At 51.6% G+C, this 22,831-nt stretch overlaps 1 protein-coding gene across 6 annotated transcripts in view; it reads left to right on the top strand.

Moving 5' to 3' along the window:
- The first annotated feature begins 11 nt into the window (after window positions 1–11).
- The window catches only part of SLC66A2 (solute carrier family 66 member 2), a 35,467-nt gene continuing 12,647 nt past the window's right edge, over window positions 12–22,831 (top strand). The window contains exons 1-4 of one of the 6 annotated variants that reach the window (XM_008980029.5): window positions 12–47; window positions 567–868; window positions 7,768–7,901; window positions 13,454–13,507. In XM_008980029.5, the coding sequence (XP_008978277.1) occupies window positions 666–868; window positions 7,768–7,901; window positions 13,454–13,507 (391 nt within the window). In that variant the 5' untranslated portion in view covers window positions 12–47; window positions 567–665. Of the gene's footprint in view, window positions 233–566; window positions 869–7,767; window positions 7,902–13,453; window positions 13,508–22,831 lie in introns of all 6 variants that reach the window. The other 5 variants (XM_002757349.6, XM_035271420.3, XM_035271421.3 and 2 more) reach the window with 5 other exon arrangements.

Genomic DNA, 22,831 nt, shown 5'->3' with positions numbered 1-22,831 from the left:
CGGGGCTTCCCGGAGCCGGGGCGGCTGACGCTGGGACGCGCGCTGGGGTAAGCGGCGCCGGGGCGCGGGGCGCGGGGCGCAGGTGAGGAGCGCGGGGGCGGCGTGGGATCCTCGCCGGGCGGCCTAGGGCGGCTGAGGACGCAGGGCAGGGGGTACCCCCCACCCAACGTGATCCTGTGGGGTTCCCGGCCCGGCACCCCTTCCCCGAGCGGTGCGCCCCCTTCCCCGAACGGTGCGCCCCCATCCTGGGCCTTGCGCCCCCTCCCCTGATCCCATCCCGGGCCTCGCGTGCACCCCTGTCGGGTGAGCACACCCGGGCAGTGACCCCAGCGGCTGCGCCTGTCCTCGCCCCCGGCCCTCGGGCCCCTCCCCAGCCCCTCCGGCCGCGTCTCAGGGACCCCCAGACACCGCAGGCCCGAGGCGGGGGCCGCCCCTCGCGCACCCCGCGTCCCTGGCGTCCCGGCTCTGCCCGGGGTCCTGCGGCCGTGCGGGTCAGGTCCGATAGGGTTCGTGCGCGCCTGGCCAGCCTCCCTGGCGGGACTCGAGCCTCTCCCCGCTTCCCGCAGGGCCTGAAGCCGCAGGAGCGCGCGGAGCGGCGATGAGCGGGCGGCCGGCGGCCCGCGGGGCTCGGAGCCCGTGACAGCCTCGGCCGGGTGGGCGCCGCGATGGAGGCCGAGGGCCTGGACTGGCTCCTGGTGCCGCTGCACCAGCTGGTGTCCTGGGGCGCGGCCGCGGCCATGGTCTTCGGAGGGGTGGTGCCCTACATCCCGCAGTACCGGGACATCCGCAGGACGCAGAACGCTGATGGCTTCTCCACCTACGTGTGCCTGGTGCTGCTAGTGGCCAACATTTTGCGGATACTATTCTGGTAAGTTGGGAGCTTGCTTTCCTGGACTGCGCTCGGAGAAGAGGAGTTCTCCTTTGTACCTTCTGTTTGAGGCCGGGGAGCGGCAGGGTCCATACATCTCCGCTGGGCCAGCGCCCCGCTCTGTCGTGGACCGGGTCTGTGGCAGCAGGAGAGTCACTTCTTAGGGTGAGATTATTTTTCCTGAAAAACCGTGGGGTTGGAGCACAGAATCTCAAATACTATCCATCCTCAGATCAGTCTCCTCGCATAATGTCCTGCACGGGTACTTAGCAGGGACCTCTCTGCTGGGCACTGGCCTAGGCCTGCCTGTGGGGAGGAGCTGTTCCTACCCACCCTTCTCATGTTGTGTAGTTTTTCATTTTTCTGAGGACGGGTCTTGCTTTGTGGCCCAGGCTGAAGTGCAGTGGTGCGATGACAGCTCACTACAGACTCCACGTTCCTGAGCTCAGGCGATCCTCCCACCTCAGCCTCCTGAGTATCTGGGACCACAGGCCTACCACCATACCCGGCTAATTGTTTTTTGTAGTTTTTGTAGAGACAGGGTGTGTATGTGTGTGGGGTCTCACTGTGTTGCTCAGGCTGGTCTTGAACTCCTAGCCTCAAGCAATCCTCCCCAGTGGGCCTCTGAAAGTGCTGGGGTTACAGACTGAGCCATGGTGCCCAGCCTGCCTTATTTGAATAGGAAATCATGCTCCCTGGAGACTTTGTCTTGTTCCTCTGAGGCCAACTTCCTCTTCGTACTTGCATTTGTCTAAGGAAATGGAAATTAATTTTAACAGTTGTTGAAGCTGGACATATTTGGGAGAGTGAGTTTTCAGAGGAATTGAAGAGGTCTCACGGCTGCATTCTAAGGCCAAAAACCTCTGGCATTTTTCTTTCTTCTGGGTGACACCAGCTCCTCTGTCCATGCAGACTGGAAGGCGTCTGCTGCTCTTCCCACGAAGAGGGCCTGATGGAGGGGTGGAGAGGAGGACTGCAGGCAGCTGGTGTCAGGAGCTCTGCCTCCGACTCTGGTCGCAGAGTAATCAGTAATCACATACCTGCTTCTTTGCCTTATTGAGGTGGGATTTGCATTCCATGAAATGCACCCCTTTCTTGTCCATTTGATGAGTTCTGATGCTGGACTGTCCCCTGCGTTCATGAGCTGGGGTGCTCCCTGCTCTATGGCCTTTGCCCCAGCCCTGGCTGTGGGCAGCAGTTGGTCCACATGTCTCTGGGTGCCAGTTTTGCCCATGTCTGGGATTTTTAGGCGAGCGAGTGGGTTGGCTGCCTGTTTCCCAGAGTTGTCTCTGAGGCTGGGAGGTTTGTCCCCCACGGCAACCTCGGAGGAGGTTTTTGAGTCTGAGTTCTGTCTCGAGGTTTGTCTCCAGGCCAGGCTGAATGCGAGGGAGGGTCAGAGGTGCTCATCTTGGAGACTCCTTCCTTCTTTCGCTTGGCCTGCTGTGGAGACAGTGGGTGCGGGTGCTGTAGTGGCCTCAGTGAGCGTAAGGTTGACTGGAAGCGGGTATCTAATTGTCTAAAGCTGTTGTTTACTTGAGTGCACGTTGTGGGGGTTGGGGAGACGCTGGTCACAGGATGCCTGCTACAGCCCCAGCTCAGGTGTGTATTTTTCAAAAGAACACTGCATTTATCCTTAGGGTTATAGAATATACTTTCTGCAAAATAATGGAGGTAAATTGCCTGAGGTCAGATTACCATATGGGAAGAAAGTTGCACTTAGAGGTTTCCCCCACCAATATGCTCACAGTTCGAAGTTGCTAAAAGAAAATAGGTTGGGCACAGTGGCTCACTCCTGTAATTCCAGCACTTTTGGAGGCTGGGGTGGGTGGATCGCTCCAGGCCAGGAATTCAAGGCCAGCCAACACAACATAACAAGACCCCCATCTCTACAAAAAATGGAAACATTAGTTTAGGTGTGGTAGCATTACCTATATTCCTAACTACTTGGGAGGCTGTGACAGGAGGATCACTTAAGCCCGGGAATCCGAGGCTTCAGTGAGCTGTACTCCAGTTTGGCCAGCAGAAAGATGCTCTGTCTCAAAAAAAAAGAAAGAAAAGAAAAGAATGTGTCTAATGTCCATCTACGAATCTGGTTTGGAGAAGTCAGAAATTAACCCTGTTTCCTGGTACCGTCTTTCACTGCCTCATGATCTAACTGACACTTGACATAGGGGTTTGAAGCTGGGAACAGGAGTTCTTGCTTTACAGGCCTTTGAGAGACGCTTGAGCTCTTTGTTTGTGGAGCACAGGGCAGCCTTCCAGGGAATTCTGAACTTTGTCCATGGGTCTCTTCCTAGAATCAACATCTCGGTCTGTCCTGGTCATGGATGGCTTCTGTGACCACTGAGTGTACACACAGGGCCCCAGCATGTTCCAGAAGACAGTGGGATGAAAGGGGGGAGAGTAGAGGGTGCTGGTCCCTGCTGGGCATCCCTCCAGCCTGAGGAGGGGCGGGCCCTGCGCTCCTCACAGGGAAGCCCAGCTCCCTACCTACCGCACATCCCCTATGCCCACCCAGTCCCCAGGTCCTGCTGTGCGGAGGGGATGATGATGTCTTCTGTTTCTGTCTGGGGAGCCTCTTGCGACCCCGATTCCTGGCTTCCCCTCTCGAGGCTTTGTAGGTTCACAGTCTCTTTTGATTTCAGGGTTTGTAGGGCAGTGTTTATGTTTAGCAGAAGTGACACATGGGACACATCACACATGACCCCAGCTCCATGCATATGCGCGCACACTTGGTGTTTGGGTTGGGGTGGTGGGGGTGGGAGAGCAGAGGTGGGGCCGGGGCAGGCTCTGGTGAGAATGGGCTGGGGCAGGCTCTGGTGAGAAGGGGCTGGGGGAGAGCAGAGGTGGGGCAGGTTCTGGTGAGAAGAGGTGGGGGTCCACCAGCACAGTGGTGGTGTTAGAATCTTCATGCTTTTGAAGCTGCTGGGGTATGGTCCTCAGAGCTGCAGGGCTTTTGAGCAGCCCCCCTCCATTGGGGACTTGGGGTACGTGGCATATGGGCTCTGCAGTCCTGCAGGGGCTGCTTTAGCAGTACAAACCCAGGGATTCTGAAACATAGGTAACTCATGTTTTTGTTTCTTACAGTCCTTACTACCATTTTGCAAAGCCAGCAATCAGCAGATCACACTGTGAAATGCCATGGTGCAGGATTTGGGAGGTTGGTGCCAGATGCCATAAGGCCTAAATGATGCCTCCTAGCTGGTGTTTAACGGCTGTATGTGGAGGAAAAGGGAGAGCCAGGCCGGGAGCAGGAAACACTGGGCTGCAGGTCCCTGAGAGCCTCAGCTCCATCCACAGTGGAGCCCAGACTGGAACACTGTTAGATGAAGGAATGAAACATTGTATCGGAGAAGTCATAACATTTTGTTACTAAGGGTGATAGTTTTAGCAGGTGCCTAAGAATAGATGCAGAGCTTTTCTGCTTGAGTTTTTCTGTGAGATTTTGGAGCATGGAGAAGTTTTTCTGTGGCTTGGTCAGCTATGGGGCACCCTATGCACTCTCTCTCCCTGTGGGTGGGCACCTGGGTGTGGTCACCTGTAGAGCCCAACTTAGGTGTCTGGGTGCTTCCTGAGGAGCAGGCTCCTGTGCCACACAGGTGGGCTGCCTGGCACCTGCCATGAGAAGAGGCATGGGAGTCAGGCTCTCAGGCAGGAGAGGAAGGAAGAAAAAGTTGAGAAGTAAACACGACATCCGTTTTAATTAGCTTTTAACACTGCTGTTAGAGCTGGATTTGTTTTCATTTTGTTCCTTGTGCATCTTTTGTGGAGCACTGCTTTTTGATTGTCACCCTAAAATTAGTTCCCTGTTTGCCTCTGTGCACCCCCTCACTTAGTTTTAAATGGCCTCATTCCTTACTATGCATATTGAGTTCCTCTAGATTTGATTTTTGATGTGCGGATTCTGGGAAGTGCAAACCTTGATTCCCCCACCTTCCCCATAGTCTGTCTGGTCATTCATTGCTTCTGTTGAACTTTTAAAAAATGCGGGTGGCCTTTCGCACAGTGGCCAAAATGGCTCACACACAGCCTCACTGCTGGAGGTGAATGTGGTGTGACGAGGCTTGGTGCGTCCTAGGGGACTAGCCTGTTTTAGATGCCTGCCCAGCGTCAGCTCCTCAGCCTCAAGTTGCAGTGGGTGAGCTGACCTGTGCCCAGGCTGCTTGGTCCAGTGGAGAATGGGTTCTGGAAGTGACGTGAGATGGGCTGTATCCTCTAGCCTTGGGGGTTGTGATCTGTGCTTTATCATGCAGAGGCCAAGGAGGCCTGGAGGGGCCGGTGTGGGGGCTGGAGCCAGCCTGCAGGCAGAGTGCCCGTGTCCCCTGCACTCACGCTCCCACAGCGTCCCCGCACCCCTGGCCTGTGCTTTAGGCCCAGGAAACCCTGTTCAAGCTGCCGCTTTCCTGCTGCCACCCTCTGTACCAGGCCTGACACTGTCCCTCCCTCCCTTTGCCTCTTAGTTTTGCCTTGTGCGCCTCTCAGAGGCTTCCTAGAGAGGCCTCCAGTGAGGCAAGGGGACTACAGTGGCCCCTGTGACCTGGGTGGTATTCCTGGAGGTGCAGCTTGTCTGACTGCCTGGTGTCCTGTTCACCCTGGGCTGAGGCTGCTGACCTGGGTGGTATTCCTGGAGGTGCCCCTTGTCTGCCTGCCTGTCTGGCCCCCTGTTGGTTCTGGGCCTCAGCTGCTGTTTTCTCTGTCCTCCTTTCTGCTCCCTGAGTCTCTGTGACCTCAGGCGGCTGGTCCGTCCACTCAGGAGCTCCTAGGAGACAGGGAAAGGCCTTGGTCTCTGGAGCCAGCAAAGAGGGAATCAGCGTGGCCACCCTCTGAGAACTGCATCCTGGCTTCCTGTCCTCCCAGGAGAATGTCTGTGGCTTTTTCCTGGTTGCTGCAAGAGCCTCACCTGCAAGTGGCAGCTTCTCACCTGGGCTGGGGCTTCCTGTCCAGGGCAAATCCCTGGTTAAACGTGCAGGCTGGCAGGCTTCTTATCTGTGGGTGCAGATGCTTCAGAGCCCCTCTGAGAAGCCAGCTGGGAGTTCACTCTGACAGTGAACTACATGCACAAACCTGGACTCATCACATTATAGGGTCTTGCAGCATCTGAGGGTCAGTTCTACATTTATGGGACATTTTTTCTTATCACTTAGAACCTTCCAAAGATGTGCTCTTCTAAGGACAGGAGATCAGGCTGCATCCAGTTTCGTCATTTACGGATTGCTGGTGATGCGGATCACTGCTGAGCTTTGTGAATTTTTTTTTTTAACGTTTCTTGAGTGATTTTGGTGTAGCTGCTTCTCATGGTAGTCAGCTTGGATGGGGTCGTGCCTCCTGAGGCTGACTCTGATGGCTTCTGGGTCAGGGAGGCTGTTTCCACAGGGGGCTCCCCCTGTTTCTGCTCTGTGTTGATAAGGGGGTGGCTATGCGGACTGCGGGGTTCCCCCTGCTTCTGCTCTGTGTTGATAAGGGGGTAAGGGGGTGGCTATAGGGTTCCCCCTGCTTCTGCTCTGTGTTGATAAGGGGGTGGCTATGAAGGCTGTGGGGTTCCCCCTGCTTCTGCTCTGTCGGTTAGCGGTGCTGATAACGGGGCCGGCTGTATTTCAGGAGCTGTAGGAAGTGACTTTTAGCAGTGCTCACCCCTAAAGTGGCCTCTCTGGGAAGCGGATGGACTGGGGTTGCAGGTGCTGGCCCACGATTGCCCTGCTGCTTGAGAGCTGGAGAGAGGTGGGGGCAGTGGTGGTTCTTGCTGGGTCTTCTGGTTTCTCAGGAGAAGGTGGGAAGTTAGGCTGTTCTCTAGGATCTTCTGACATGTTGGTGACCAATTCAAGTTTTGAAAGTTCCCTTCAGACCAAACAAACTGCAGGCTGAGATTGCTGCCCTTGAACAGTCGGGGGAGGGTCAAGGCTGGGGCTTTCGATGAGTGTGTGCCACGGCCCAGCCTCGGAGATGATGCTTCTGCAGGTCCCAGCTCTTTGGTGACTCTGGGGAGACGGGAGACCCCAGGGCTTGCCAGTCACTGGCCTGTGGTTCTGCGCTGCAGAGGCTCATGGCTGAGCTGATGAGATGCCCAACCCGGTCAAAAGTCAGCAAGACGGCCTGGGAGTGGGCAGCCAGGGGAGCTCGGGGCCAGGGAGGGTGAGAGGCTCTGGGCAGGGAGGCCTGGGGGTGGGGTGGGCCTTAGGTTGGGTGGCAGCACAGAAGCTTGGCTGCCTTCTCCTCTTCTGTGGGAGTGTGTGTGCATGTGGAAATTTCATGTCCGGTCCCCTTAATGCTCTGCACGCTGACCTCGCCTTCCCCTGGCAGGAAGTAGGGCTACTCTGGGCTAGAAATGGCTTCTTGCCAGGTGGCAGCCTGGAGGCTGCAGGGAGGGCCTAGGGCACCTGGGCTGAGCTGTGGGAGGGGACTGAGGACCACCAGACTGTGGTACCAGCACCTGGGCACTGATTCTGGGGAGGGCTGAATATGCTGAGGGGTCCTGGGTCAGGCCCCTCCCTGGAGCCCCACCCCACCTGAAGTCTGGGAGATGGGCAGCAGGTGCCTGGACACTGTGGTGTTTGCCACCCCTTGGACTCCTTCCTCTGGATGCTGCTTGGGGCCTGGGAGAGGTGACGTGGTTGGGCCTCCCTCCTGACCTGGGTCTCTCCCACCGCAGGTTTGGGACTGGGAGAGGCGATGTGGGTGGGCCTCCCTCCTGACCCAGGCCTCCCCCTCTGCAGGTTTGGGACTGGGAGAGGCGGCATGGGTGGGCTTCCCTCCTGACCCAGGCCTCCCCCTCTGCAGGTTTGGGACTGGGAGAGGCGGCGTGGGTGGGCCTCCCTCCTGACCCAGGCCTCCCCCTCTGCAGGTTCGGGACTGGGAGAGGCGGTGTGGGTGGGCCTCCCTCCTGACTCGGGTCTCTCCCTCAGGTTTGGACGGCGCTTTGAGTCCCCGCTGCTGTGGCAGAGCGCCATCATGATCCTGACCATGCTGCTGATGCTGAAGCTATGCACAGAGGTCCGAGTGGCCAACGAGCTCAATGCCAGGCGCCGCTGCTTTGCAGGTTGGTGGCTGGTGCTTCAGAATAGAGTCCCAGGGAATCAGGGCAAAAGGTGACTGCTGAAAGGAAGCCACTCTAGTCTGTTCTGATCGAGGCAGCTTTCGTGTCACCAAGTGGTGCTGTTACCGGCAACTGACAGCATTTTCAGTATGTTAAATGACTTAATTAAACAGCTTATAATGAAACAATTCAAGATAATGCTTTCTTCACTGGAATTTGGGCTTGGCCTTCACACGTCTTCACAGCTCCTCTTGGCTGTGGGCGCTGTCCTTGGCGGCTTGTGTGTCAGAACAGGAAGTGCTCCTCTGTGCCAGGCTCCATCAAGTCAGATGGTGCCAGGGAAGGTGTTTCCTGTCCGTGCATGTGGCCTGTCACAAACACACCCTCTTGGTTTTGCTGTGACTCATGGGCTGTGTTAGCCCAGGTCTTCCTCAGAGACCTCGGTAAACAGACCCAGAGTCACCCTGCGGGGTCAGGCAGCCCCTTTATCCAGAGCACACTGGCAGGCCCACACACTGCTGTGTTGCTGGCTGTGCAGGACCAATTACATGCTTAGCACGTGCTTGGCACACACCACTCCTTCACCTTCGGCAGCTCGGAAAATAGACATACTTCTTCCAGTTTTTGCCTTTTGCAGTTTGTTCCCGTCTGACCTCTGTTTGAACATGCAGGCTGGTGGGCTTCTTGTGTGCAGGAGGGTTAAATCCTTCCTTTTGTTTTTCTTCTAATTAGTAAATCTAAGACAGTGCTCACTTTGGCTTTGAGAGAGATTGATCTCAGCGGTTGCTTGGAGAAGCATGTTTTCCCCAGAGTTTGTTTACTTTGGGGTTGCTGGGATTTGAGATCTCCCCCGGGAGGGTGTCCCTGTGTTTCTATTCCCGATGATACCACTTCCTGTCCGAGAGGATCCCCGCCCCTCCCACGTCCTCCTTTTTCTCTTCTGTTTTTAGAGCGAGGTGAATATGTGCTGCTTTCAGCCTCTGTAGAAAGCAGACCAGCCTCCAGCCCGGTGCGTGGCCTGGGCCAGTTCGTGTCATTGTGGCCATAAAGATTTGCTGTGGTGTTCTGTTCTTTTCCCCCATTCGCACCATTCTCCTCTCCCTTGAGCCTCTGCTCTGTTCCTTCCTGTGGTGATTTGGGTTTGAAATTACACCAGAGACAGTGTGCGATACCACGGATCTTGTGTAGAAGGCAGGCTTTCAAGAACCAGCCAGGATTCCCTGCGTACCGCGGAGCTGTGGTTTTACGTTTCTGCTTAGGTGACTGCGTGCTTCCCGCAAGGCTTTGCCCCTTCTCTGGCCTGCGCCCCTGCGCCTTTGAACTCAGCATTTAACTTTGGAACGGGAATGTTCTCACTGTGGGAGGAACGGAGGCTGAGAGAACGGTTTGGCCTAAGATGCCCAGTGTGCTTCTGGGTGTTTCTGCTGTCCTCAGGCTCCAGTCATGAGGCCGGGCCTGTGACTGTGTTGACGGTGGCCTGATGCGTGTTCCCAGGGAGGGCAGGTTGTGAGTGCTCAGGCAGCATGGCCAGCTTGGAGTTTAGTGTGTGTGCTTACCAGCAGGTGCGGGTGCGGGTGCAGCCAGCCTCGTCTTCCTGCCGGTGGCATCACCTCGCAGGGGAGGTTGTTGCCTCTGAACATGTTCTTTTTTTTAAAGCTTTTCAGTTTGGGGTACGTGTGCAGGTTTGTTATATAGGTAAATTACATGTCATGGGGGTTTGGTATACAGATTCTCTAACTCCTGAACTCCTGACCTCAAGTGATCCACCCACCTCGGCCTCCCAAAGTGCTGGGATTACAGGCGTGAGCCGCTGCATCCAGCCAGTGTACAGATTATTTCATCATCCACGTGTCAAGCCTAGTATCCATTGGTTATTCCAGGTTCTCTCCCTCCTCCTCCCCTCCACCCTCCCATAGGCCCCAGTGTGAGTTGTTCCCCTCTATATGTCGATGTGTTCTTATCATTTAGCTCTCACTTATACGTGAGAACATGCAGCATTTGCTTTTCTGTTCCTGTGTTAGTTTGGTAAAGATAATGACCTCTAGCTCCATACATGTTCCTCTAAAGGATATGATCTTATTCTTTTTTATGGCTGCATAGTATTCCATATTGTACATGTACCACATTTTCTTCATTCAGAAGAAAATCTGGATGATTTTCATTGATGGGCATAAGTTGATTCCATGTCATTGCATTTTTAAAAGACAGTTGGATCCAGAGGCCCGATGGGACCCAGATTTAATACTTGTGTTTTGCAGGACGATTGCGTCGCTCCACCAGAGGCACCTCTGGTCACCAGAGGTCCACCAGAGCCCCACTGTGGGGCTCATGCTGAGTCCGTGAGCTGATCAGGGGCTGCAGGACGTTTGCCGTCTGTTAGCTGGAGCCCCTCTGCAGAGAAACGGCCTGGTACCCATGGTTCGGCTGTCCATGAGTACAATTCCTAAAGGAAATTCAGGTCTCTCTCTTTGTGATTTGGATGTTTTGGATGTTACTGGATTATTGCGCGTGTTGAAGCTCCAGTTCTTTGCTCTGGCCTGGGAGCCGCGTGGTGGTGTGGGCCCTTTCGATGGGTTCCACACAGGATCCTGGTATACCAAGGTGCTCGTGTGGCAGCTCCAACTCCTGCCCCAGACCTAGAATCCGTTGTTTCTCCAGGGAGCTCTGGTATCTGGGATGCAGTATTTGGAGACCACAGCCTAGGCACACATGAGGGCTGGCCTGGAGGTTGCTTTTTGGGCTTTCTCAGCAGCTAGAGCTAGGGAATTTTTTTGCTGAGGTGAAATACTTCATGAGTACACACCAGTTCTTCCAATTTGACTTGAAGCCTGTAGGCTTGGCCACACCGCAGCCTGGGCTCAGCTTCCCTTCTGCCGTGTCAACTCCCTTCCTCGAGGACCCCACAAATAACGGAATGTGACGTCCTCGTGCCTCCCTTAGCCCTCTCTGTGTGTGGCAGTGTGAGGTCATCACATCAGTGCCATCCTCAGGGCACTTCCCACTGGGGACACAGGCCAGGCTGCTGCATTTATGTCACCAGGAAGTGCACCTCGTCATGGGTGCAGCAGAAACTGGTCATTTGTTTCATTTTATTTAAAACTTTTGCTTTTATAAAGTTTAACTTTGCTTTATCATGTAGCTTTTTCCTTTTACGTTCCTCCTAGGGGTTGAGAAGTAATTGTGGCTCAAAGTCAGGTGGCTGAATTTACTTGAAATTTGTCTCAAATCTTAATATTCAGAGTTCAGGTGTGAGGCCAGGGAGAGGCAGTGGCTGCTTGTTAGTTGAGGGATTCTTTTTGGGGTGCTGAAGATGTCCTAAAATTAGATAGTGATGGTGGGTGCACAACTGTGAATATCCTAAAAACCATTGAATTGTACACTTTAAACGGGTAAGTTAGTTACAGCTCGAGAAAGCTGGAAAACGTGTTGTGTGTGGGGCTGTGTGCCATCTTGCATGCATTTTCAGGGGTTTAATGACATTCTTGGACGTCACATTAGGAACCCCTCTGCCTGTGTACCTGCCATTGCGGGCTCACCTGAGCCACTGTGATCATGTGCTTTCCCCAGTCCCAGGCCAGGCGGCACCTCCCTGTCACTATCACCCCTGCACTCCCCAATCATGCTGTACAAACAGGGTATTGTGCAAACCTTTCTTCCTGTGCCCACAGTAGTGGTCTCCAGTTGTGACATGGACCAGAGTCCCAGGAAGCAGGTGATGGCCTCTGTTGCCCAGCCAGCCTCCTTCCTGCTGGCCATGTGGGACTATAACTTGTCCTGTCTCTTGTTCCAGTCTCTTTGGCTATTCCACAAGTTACCGCAGATCTTAGGACTTGGAAGAACAGCATTCATTTTGCTTGTGTGTGCATTTTGGGTAGAGCTTGGTAGGAGCAGCTGGTCTCTGCTGTCCTCAGTAGCATCTGGGGAGGTGCAAAGGCTAGGGCGGCAGCCCTCGAAACTCATTTTCTTGCCTCCTCTCTCTCTCTCCCCCTCACTCGCTCTTTGGCATGGCTGGTGCTGGCCATCTGCCAGGACCTCTGCCCGGGCTCTGCAGGGACACCCACCAAGGCCTTGTGGCCGGGTCCCAAGGTGGAGCTTCCTGGGGAAGCAGATAGAAGGTGTATCTTTTTTATGACCTAAGTCTTGGAAATCACAGCATTGCTTCTATGGACTGGAGTGGTCACAAGCCCACCCGTGATCTAGGGGGAGAAGACACTGACACCACCTCCCCAAGCCAAGTGTTGAGGTTCTGAGGAAAAGGAAAATGTTGCTGGGCCCTTTTTGGATACTGAGTGCCTGGGCTGGAGGACGTGTTCAGCACAGATTTGTGGAAATATGTGACTGTTGAAAATGTTCCTGACAGCTCTCTCAGCATCAGGACTCTTTGCAGTCTGCCCTGCACAAACGTGGATCTGATCACACTGCTTTCCAGGCAAGGAGCCTTAGATAGCTTGAGGCTGTGGCAGGACACAGCCTGGTGTGCAGCCTGAACCCCGCCTTTTCCCCAGCCTGCCGGCTGGCTGCCTCCCACCACTGCCTGTTCACCCCCTAGCTGTGCACAGTCATGCCTGGATATGAGAAGGGAAACAGGGTGGACTGAGCAGTACTGCCTGGGGTGGGCCCTCCCTCCCTCCCTCCCTCCCTCCCTCCCTCCCTCCCTTCCTCCCTCCCTCCCACCCCTTGTAGATCTGGGTCTTTAGAAGAGGCACCAGTGAAGAGGGATGTGGTGTAAATAAAAGCAACAGATGGGGAGAGCTGAGGGACCCATAGAATCTAAGAGGCGGTGCTGGGGGAGCCAGGGAGAGGAGAGGAGACTGGACTTTGTATGCTGCATGGATTTATAAAACCCTCAAATCTGGCAGAAATATTGCAATTCCTGCCTTGTGAGTGGAACAACACCCTGAGTCCAAGTAGCCGAGGGCAGAGGTCCGAGATCATGTTGTATTTGCTTTTAGCTATTCGCTTGGAAAATTTCCATTTTAAGTTTGCATTGCCCGGGGCAGGCAACACGCAACCTTTGATCCCACCTCCGCTTTCTGAGCCCAGGACTCATTTGAGTCTCTTGTTTATCAAGGTTCTTTAATCCCAAACCCTGTGTGGCTTCCCAGGAGCCACCTGGAGGCCACACTGTTTTCCAGGGCCTTGGCTGCTGTCTTGTCCTGGGGCTGCACAGACTGGGAGGTTGGCTCATAACCTGTCATTGTAGATGCTGAGCCCTGGAGGGTGCTGGGTCCCTGTCATGTTGTCCCCATGTCTCTGTGTCTGTGCAGAGGTGCTTCTCCAGTGCACCTGTCGACCCAGACGTCCTGTTACAGCAGAGTGTACTCTGAAAACAGCTTTATCAGGCAGCCTTCCAAAGGGTTTTGACCTGGGGCAGCTATATTGCAACCAAAGCTTGCATACAGACGAGTTTCTAGGAAAAGGGAAGCAGGATCTGCCTTGCCCGTTTTTGTTAAAGAAATGCAGAAAGTTCTGGGAACACAGCTGTTTACCCATGTTAAAACCAGTCTGTTTCTGTCTTTTTCCCCTTTCTGTTTCTGTCTCCCTTTTTAACGTAGCTGCAGATAGCAAGGATGAAGAAGTCAAGGTCGCCCCCAGGCGGTCCTTCCTGGGTATGTACCCTGCTCGTTCCTTTCACCTCCTTCCTGCAGCTGTACTTCCTCCTGTCTTCGCTTCCATGTGTGCATGTGCGTGCGTCCACTTTACCAAGTGTGGCCGAGTCTATAGCATAATAAACTCCTAGCTCTGCTGTTTCCAAGCATGAAGTAGTTCTTAGAAGCCTGCCCATGTGCTTCTGTGTGTGGGGGAGGGGGGCGGGAAGGGGAAGAGGGAGGGAGACAGGAAGGGAGGAGAACATTTTAGAAACAAATTTTGGACTTTGTTAAATTTATTCCAAAAATTTTTATCATCCTTTTTGATGCTATTGTAAATGGAATTGTTTTCTTAATTTTACTTCTTGTTCATTGCTACTTTAGAGAAATGTAATTGATCATTGCATGTTGATCTTGCATCATGCAACTTTGCTGAGCTGAACTGATTTGTTTAAGGGTTGTTTACTAGATTCTCTATATACGACTCTGATGATTCTGTCATCTGCAAATAGAGACTGTTTTAATTCTTCCTTTCCAATTTAGTTGCTTTTATTTCTTTTTCTTAGTTACCCTGGTGATAAGTAGTGAGAGTGATGTGCCTGTCTTGTTCTTCATTTTAGTGAGAAAGCATTCCGTCTTTAAGCACTGAGTATGATGTTAGCTGATGGATTTTCCATAGTTGCCTTTCATTAGGTCAAGGCAGTTAGTTCCCTTTGATTCGAGTCTGTTGGGTGTTTTTTATCATAAGAGTTGGAATTTGCCAAATGCTTTCCTGTGTCTATTGAGATGATCCTGTGGGTTTTGTCTTTTATTCTACAATCACGATGTACAACATTGATTGATATTTGTGTGTTGAACCAACCTTGCATTCTTGGGATAAATCCATGTGGTCATGGTGTCCAACACCTTTTATCTGTTGCTGGCTTTTGTTTGCTAGTATTGTAGTGAGGACTTTTTTTTTTTGAATTTGTGTTCATAAGGGATAATGGTCTGTAGTTTTCTTGTGATGACTTTGTCTGGATTTAGCATTAGGATGATACTGGCCTTATGAAATAAGTTGGAAACTATTCTCCTCCTTTTCTGTCTTTTCAGAGTTTGCGAAGGATTGATACTAATTCCTCTTTAAATATTTGTAGAGTTATCCAGTGCAGCCTTCTGGACTTGGGCTTTTCTTTGTGGGAAGTTTTAAAATTTCTAATTCAATCTCTTGTTGTAAGTCTATTCAGGTTTTCTGTTTCTTCCTAAGTCAGTTTTGGTAGTTTGTCTGTATTGGAATTTTTCCATTTCACCTAAGTTATCTAATTTCTTGCCATATAATTTTTCTTAGTATTTCCTTATAATCCTTTTTATTTCTGGAAAGTCATTAGTAATGGTTCTTCTTTTATTCCTGCTTTAGTAATTTGATCCGTTCCTTTCCTTTCTTTTTTTGTTAATCTAAAGACTTGTCAATTTTTTTGTTCTTGTCAAATAACCAAGTTTTTAAAAGGTGGGTTTTTTCTTTTCTTTTTTTTTTTTACACAACACACCCTCATTGCCCATCAAAGAACCAACTTTTGGTTTTGTTGATTTCACGCTAATATTTCCTTCCTTACGGTTGCTTTGTGTTCAGTTTGCTCTTTTTCTTAAGGTGGAGGTTAGATCATTGATTTTTTTTTCTCTTTTCTCTTTTAATGTAGGTGTTTACAGCCATAATTCCCCTCTAAGCAGTGCTTTACCTGCATTCTATACTTGGATGTGTGTGTTTTTGTTTTCATGCACCTTAGTGTTTAAAAATTTACTCCAAGATTTCTTCTTTGACCCATTTATTATTCAGGAGTGTGTTAACTTCCACATATTTGTGAATATCCTAAAATGTTTTCTGTTATTGATTTTGAATTTATTTCCGTTGTAGTCCTAGAACATACTCTGTATAATTCCAGTACCTTTTTTTTTTTTAATTTTTGGAGACATAGTCTTGCTCTGTTGCCCAGGCTGTACTGCGGTCATGGCTTACTGCAACTTCTGCCTCCCAGGTTCAAGCAATTCCTGTGCCTCAGCCTCCTGAGTAGCTGACTCTACAGGTGCACACCACTGCGCCTGGCCAGTTTTTTGCATTTTTTGTAGAGACGGGGTTTCACTATGTTGACCAAGTTGGTCTTGAACTTCTGAGCTCAAGCAATCTGCCCACCTCAGCCTCCCAAAGAGCTAGGATTACAGGTGTGAGCCACTGCACCCAGCCAGATTCCAGCACTTTTAAATAGAGGCACATCTTATGGCCCAGCACAGGATCTGTGCTGGAGAATACTCCATGTGCACTTGAAGAGAATGTGCATTTGCTGTTGGGTGAAGGCGGAGGATTGTCTGTTAGGTCAAGTGTAAGATTTCTTTATTGTTTTTCTGTGCAGTTGTTAACATCCATTACCAAATGTGGGTGTGGAAGTCTGTAACTATTTTTGAATTACCTTTTCCCCTTGTTACTTCTGTCAGTTTTTGCCTGTTGTATTTGGGGCACCGTTGTTTGATAGGACGTATGTGCATATTTTCTGTTTTGGTGTCTATTGCTTCTGGTGTTAGTGTCATCACTGCAGATCTCCTGTGGTTGCCATGTGATATATTGTTTCCATTGTGTTACTTTTAACCTTTTTGTATCTTTGAATCTAAAATGAGTCTTCTGTATACCTGCAATGGATCTTTAAAAAAAAAATCCATTCTGGCAATTCTGCCCTTTGATTTGATTGCTTATTTCATTCACACTTAATGTTGTAATATGTTCAGATTTACATCTGCCACTTTACATTTTGTTTTCTGTATATCCCATTCCTTTTCCCCTCGGCTGTTATTCATTTACAGCTTTTTTTTATATTAAGTGAATATTTTATAGTGTAACATTTTAATTTCTTTAAGTAATGTTTTTTGAATTATTTTCTTAGTAGTTACTTGAAGGCTTACAATATGCATCTTAACTTGTCAGAATCTACTTCAAATTTATACTAACTTAATTCCAGTGATAGGAACCTAACTCCTCCTCCATGGTTTGATTTCCTCCTCCCTTTTTAAATGGTATGATTATTATACATATTATGTCTACATACATTATAATCTAACAATATATTGTTCTGATTGTTCCTTTATATACATTTTATATCATTCAAGAACTTGAGAGGAGAACAAACATATATTATGGAGTTATGATATTAACCTTATTTACCATTTGTGGTTCCTTTCATTTCTTTCTCTGACTGAATTGCCATCTGCAGGCATTTTCTTTCTCTAATACAACAGTTTTGAGCCCATCCATCTCATTTGTGCTATTAATATTATTGTCAAGCATATTACATTTCTTTATGTTAAAGGCCCCCAAACAATACAGTGCATATTGTTTTATGCAGTTACTTTTAAGTGAACTAGAAGAGGAAAAGAGAAGAAATCTAATCATCTTTTATAATGACTTACATAATTGTCTTTACATGTACTCTTTTACATGTGGATTTGAATTACATCTGATGTTACTTGTTTTCAGCATGAAAAACTTGTTTTCTGTAAGGTGTGCCTACTAGCAACAGATACTCCAAGTTCTTGTTTATCTGGGAATGTCTTTATTTTCCCCTTATTTTTTTAAAAAATAGTTTTACTAGATATAAGAATCTCGGTTGATGATTTTTTTTTCTTTTCAGTGCTTTGAATATGTTATTCCACTGCCCTCTGGACTCCGTTGTTTCTGATGAGAAGTCAGCTGTTAATCTTATTGGGGTTTCCTTGTAAGTGATCAATTATTTTTCTCTTGCTACTTTCAAGATTTTGTCTTTGTTTTTCTGGCATTCATCATTTAGACTGATGTGTCAGAGTGCAGATCTCTGTGTTTATCAGGCTTGCGATTTGTTGAGTTTCTTGGGTGTGTAGTTAATATTTTTATCATATCTGGGAAGTTTTCACAAGTCACTTTCCCCTTGGATATTTTTTTCTCTGCTCCTCTCTCTTCTCCGGGAGCTCACCCATTCTGCATGTACTGGTGTACTTTCATGCCATCCCACTTTCTCTGAGACTGTGTTCTTCTTCCTTAGTTCTGTTTTCTGTGTGTTCTTTAGGCCGCATAATCTTCATTGATCTTTCTTTGAATTCACTGATTCTTCTGCCAGCTGAAATCTATTGTGGAGCCCTTACAGTGACTTTTAACATTTCAGTTGTGTTTGCGATGCCAGAATTCCCACTCGGTTCTTTTTCAGAATTTCCGTCTCTTTATTGACAGTGGCTTTTTGATTAGTTGTTGTCATATTTTCTTTTAATCCTTTATGCATGGATCCCTTTAGCCATTCAAACATATTTACAATAGCGATTTTAAAGTCTTTTTCTACTGAGTCCAACACCTGTGCCTCTTCAAAAGCAGTTTGTGTCCTGCTTGTCATTATTTTTTTCCTTGTGTATGAACCACATGTTGCTGTTTCTTTGTATGACTCATTTTTTGCTGTTGTTGCAAGCTGGATATTTTAGGCAAACTGTAGCAGCAGCTGGGGGTATGGATTCCCCCCCGTGGGGGTAGGATGACTTATTGCTTGCTTTGTGATCTGGCTGGACTAATGCAGTCTCTGGACCTCTCCTCATGAGCAAGCTGAGGCGGGGAGGTGAATGCTCGGTGAACAAGCTTAGGCAGGGCCATGGATGCATGGTGAGCAAGCTGAGCAGGGACGTGGATTCTCGATGAGCAAGCTGAGCAGGGCCGTGGATGCACGGTGAGCAAGCTGGGCAGGGCCGTGTATGCTCGGTGAGCAAGCTGAGGCAGGGCCGTGGATGCTGGGTGAGCAAGCTGAGGCGGGCCGTGGATGCTGGGTGAGCAAGCTGAGGCGGGCCGTGGATGCTGGGTGAGCAAGCTGAGGTGGGCCGTGGATGCTGGGTGAGCAAGCTGAGCAGGGACGTGGATGCTGGGTGAGCAAGCTGAGCAGGGCCGTGGATGCTCGGTGAGCAAGCTGAGCAGGGCCGTGGATGCTGGGTGAGCAAGCTGTGGCAGGGACGTGGATGCTGGGTGAGCAAGCTGTGGCAGGGACGTGGATGCTGGGTGAGCAAGCTGAGCAGGGATGTGGATGCTCGGTGAGCAAGCTGAGCAGGGCCGTGGATGCTCGGTGAGCAAGCTGAGCAGGGCTGTGGATGCTGGGTGAGCAAGCTGAGCAGGATGTGGATGCTCGGTGAGCAAGCTGAGCAAGGATGTGGATGCTCAGTGAGTAAGCTGAGGTGGCAGGGACGTGGCAGAGACGTGGATGCTGGGTGAGCAAGCTGAGCAGGGCTGTGGATGCTGGGTGAGCAAGCTGAGCAGAGACGTGGATGCTTGGTGAGCAAGCAGAGCAGGGACGTGGATGCTCAGTGAATAAGCTGAGGCGGCAGGGACGTGGCAGAGACGTCGATGCTCGGTGAGCAGGCTGAGCAGGGCCGTGGATGCTGGGTGAGCAAGCTGAGCAGGGACGTGGATGCTCGGTGAGTAAGCTGAAAAGGGACGTGGATGATCAGTGAGCAAGCTGAGGCAGGGCCATGGATGCTGGGTGAGCAAGCTGAGCAGGGACGTGGATGCTCAGTGAGTAAGCTGAAAAGGGACGTGGATGATTGGTGAGCAAGCTGGGCAGGGACAGGGATGCTCAGTGTTCTCTGCCCCTGTGCTATGGGTGGGGGCTGGGTGGAGGAAGGGAGCCTGGGCAGATAGGAGCTGAGCAGGTAATGAAGAGTGCCTGCCACTCCTGCAGTGGCAGTGTGGGGAGGGAGCCCCATCTTCTTGGCTGCCTGCTGGGAGTAGAGCTTTTGACACAGGGGGATGGGAAGGAGGTTGTGGCCCAAGTGTCACAAAGTTGCTGTTTCTGTGGCCACTTAGGTTTTCTTGGATAAGTGTTCCTTCATTTGCCGTGTGTCCCTAAGACACGTCCGAGACTTTAAGTGGCTGCTGTTTGTAAAGTCCAACACTCACAGTGGTTTTGTTGGAGAGGGTCCATGGAGACCCTTGCACCGCTGTTCTGCAAGTGCCCACTGCCTCTGTTGTTTCTGAGCGGGCTGAAACCCTGATGGCTGGAAGTATGAAGAATGTTTCAGGCTGGGAGAAGAGCATTCTTGTGTTTCTTCTGTTCAATGGCACATTGAGTAAAGGCAGCGGCTGAGCATCCTCTGCTGGTATGTCACGGAGGAGCGCCTGGAACTGTCCTGAAGTCCTCCTTTGAAGTAGGTAGCCCTGGCTGGCCGTGGTGGCTCACGCCTAATCCCAGCACTTTGGGAGGCTGAGACGGGTGGATCACCTGAGGTCAAGAGTTTGAGACCAGCCTGACCTGTGCGAAACCCTGTCTCTACTAAAAATACAAAAAAATTAGCCGGGCGTGGTGGTGGGTGCCTGTAATCCCAAATACTTGGGAGGCTGAGGCAGGAGAAGAATCGCTTGAAGCTGGGAGACGGAGGTTTCAGTGAGCCAAGATTGTGCCACTGCACAGCCTGGGCAACAGAGGGAGACTCTGACTCAAAACAAAAATAACAAGCAGTCCTCAAACTTTCATTTTAAAGTGACTTGGGGAAAACTGTTTATTCCAGTGCCATCTGGGCTGGGGCCTTTCTGGGCTATTTCTGCTGTGTACGATGATGTGTTTGTGTCCTGACTTCGGGCAGAAGCATTCAGGCCAGAGGGCGGTGGTGCCCTTTGAGGCAGTGACAGCCCAGCCCCTCCCCTCTCTCACCTGCCAACCGTTGGGTGCCCCACTGAGCAGACTCTGAGCACAGGAGGGGCCCGGAGATGTCGATTAGGATAAAGGGGGGGAAGCTCCTGAAATTGAGAGGAGGCTGAGAGCAGGCAAGGCCACCCCACAGGGCCTGTCCGGGTCCTCTCTCCCAGGGCCTCCCTGGCTCTGGCTGAGGAGGCTGCAGGAGCGTGAGCTTCAGTGGCCGTTAGGGAAGTGCGGCGGCGAGGGCGGCTGTCTGGGCAGCCTTGGATTGGGATGCAGATGCTGGTCTCCGCAGTGGCTTGTTTTGTCCTTGCTGAGTGGGAAGGTGTTTGTTTCCTGGGGGTCCTCTTTGGAAGCTGGCATGGCTCTCCCTCTTGCTCAGTCCCCGCTCTGCCTGTCCTGCTCACCTGGGGTGGGGTGGGGGTCTCTGTCACTCTCTGAGGGTCTTTGGCGGGGGTCCCTCTGCGTCCTACTCTGGCCCCAGCCGTGCCATCTCCCTGTCCCTGTGCTGCCTGCTGCACAGGTGGCAGGATTAGAGGGGGTCGATGAGGCCAGTGCCGGCCTCGAAGGCTAAGAAGGGCATTTATACTCATTCTGCAGCAGGTGGTGTGGCCGTGTTTGTTAAATCCTTTCATGTCCCTGATCCTTGGGATAAAGTAAAAGTGGGCCCTGGTGGCCTCGGGAGCCTCCTGTCTGTGCTCTCCCCGCTGCAGCCTGAGCCCCTCGGGTCCCTCCAGATGAGCCCCTGTGTGCCTGGGGTCCTGCTGAGCCTTGCCTCCAGCTCCGGGCCTGGGTGGTGCCTGTTTGCTTCCCTCCAGGTGGTCTCGGGGCGTTTCCCAGGACAGGCTCTGTCTGCTTAGCGGAGTAGGGGGTGGAGAAACAGATGCAGCAGGTGGGGCTCAGACATGTGCCGAAGGGCAGCTTGCAGGAGGCTGCGGGAGCCTGGACCAGGGATTTGAAGGAAGGGAGGTTTTTTCGTTTTTTTATGGGGAGTTGATTTGTATTTTTAACAATATTGAGACAGTTGCAAAGTTAAAGTGGGAGTATGATACAGTTTAGCTGCTACACGGATGCGTGATGCCACCATGTGTGTAGCGCACAGGACCCAAACCAGGACATTCTCCGTAACCACACTCCAGCGTACACACTGGGACCCCGACCTTGATGATCACCTCCTCCCTCCTGAGACCCCAGATGCCTCCCCGGCTGTCTCAGTGACATCCTCTTAGGGAAGGAGTCCTCACAATCTGCCCCCTCTTCACTCTGTCACCCCACACTCTAGAGATGAGTCGCAGACCAGCTGTGTTGTGGGTGTCCTGGGGCGGCCACTGTCCTCTGAGGACTGGAGTCCTTAGAGAGGGATGGGGCTGGTCTGAGTGGTGAGGGAGCCCCTCCTCCAAGGCTGCCTTGGCTGGGCAGGGGGTGGGGACAGGCAGAGAGAGAGGGAATGGGAGCGCCAATCTGCCTAAAGGAGCAGTTTCCTCCCCTCCAGAATGTCCCTGGGCTGCGTGGCCCTGTGAAAGTCACCCTGTGGCTCAGGGGTGGAGCTCAGCATTACTGAGATACCATTCATGCCCTGTGATCACCTGTCGGTCCCGACGGTGCCTGCAGGCGTCTGAGGTGCCAGGTTCACTCTCAGCAGTTCCCCGTTGTGTTTGAAACCCGTGCTGTGATACCCTGCAGCCGTCCCAGTCCGTGCCTTTCATGTTTGTTACTAGAACGGGCTCCGCACCCAGACCCCAGGAGAGGGCTCTTGGCTCTCACGCAAGAAAGAATTTGAGGGGAATCCATAAAGTGAAAGTGAGTTTATGATGGAGGTAAAGGAATAAGAGCATAGGCAGAGCGCCTGAAGGCTGCCGGGTGCCCATTTTTATGGTTATTTCTTGATGATATGCCAAACAAGGGGTGGATTACTCATGCCTCATGCCTCTCCTTTGAGACCATATGGGGTAACTTCCTGACGTTGCCCTGGCACCTGTCAACTGCCATGGCTCTGGCCGGAGGGTAGCAGTGAGCACGACACAGGTCACTGCTGTGGCCATCATGGATTTGGTGGGGTTTGCCGGCTTCTTTACTGCAGGCCGTTTTATCAGCAAGGTCTTGATGACCCGCATCTTGTGCTGACTCCTGTCTCATCCTGTGACCGTCTGGGAAAGCAGCTCGGCGGTTCTCAGCCTCATCTTACCCAGCCCCTGTTCATGTTGGACATGTTGGCCTTCAGATCCTCTTACACCAGGATCTCTCATGTGTTTCTGTGGACATAAAAACAAAGTCTGATGAGAAATCGGATCTTCCGTGCCCATTTGGAGACAGTTTCCTGATACACATTCCCCAAGTGGTAGAATTGCATTTTAATCCAGCAGCAGGTGGACGGATGGAGGCCGAGCGCTGGTCTGTTCCTGGGGGGTCCCTATGGGGGGTGCTGGAAGAGCAGACCTCTCTGTGAATTGAGGGCAGGTGCGATGGAAGGTTCTGAGAATCAGCTGTTCTCTGCAGGCAGCTGAGGGTCCTGGGAGCTCAGTGTACACCAGGGTGGGGCTCCGGTCAGTCCCACGGGCCTGGAAACATTCATTCAGCATTAAGTGCCTCGTTTTCAAGCCTTATCTTTGGTGCTGCTGTCTAGAAACACAGCATAGGAAGTCATGGATGTGAGTCAGCTGTTCTGTTAGCACCTTGTGTGGCCGGG

Source organism: Callithrix jacchus, chromosome 13 (genome assembly GCF_049354715.1).
Source record: "Callithrix jacchus isolate 240 chromosome 13, calJac240_pri, whole genome shotgun sequence".
NCBI lineage: Eukaryota > Metazoa > Chordata > Mammalia > Primates > Cebidae > Callithrix > Callithrix jacchus.
Note: the sequence above shows the minus strand (reverse complement) of the source record. Positions and strands in the feature narration are given on the sequence as shown.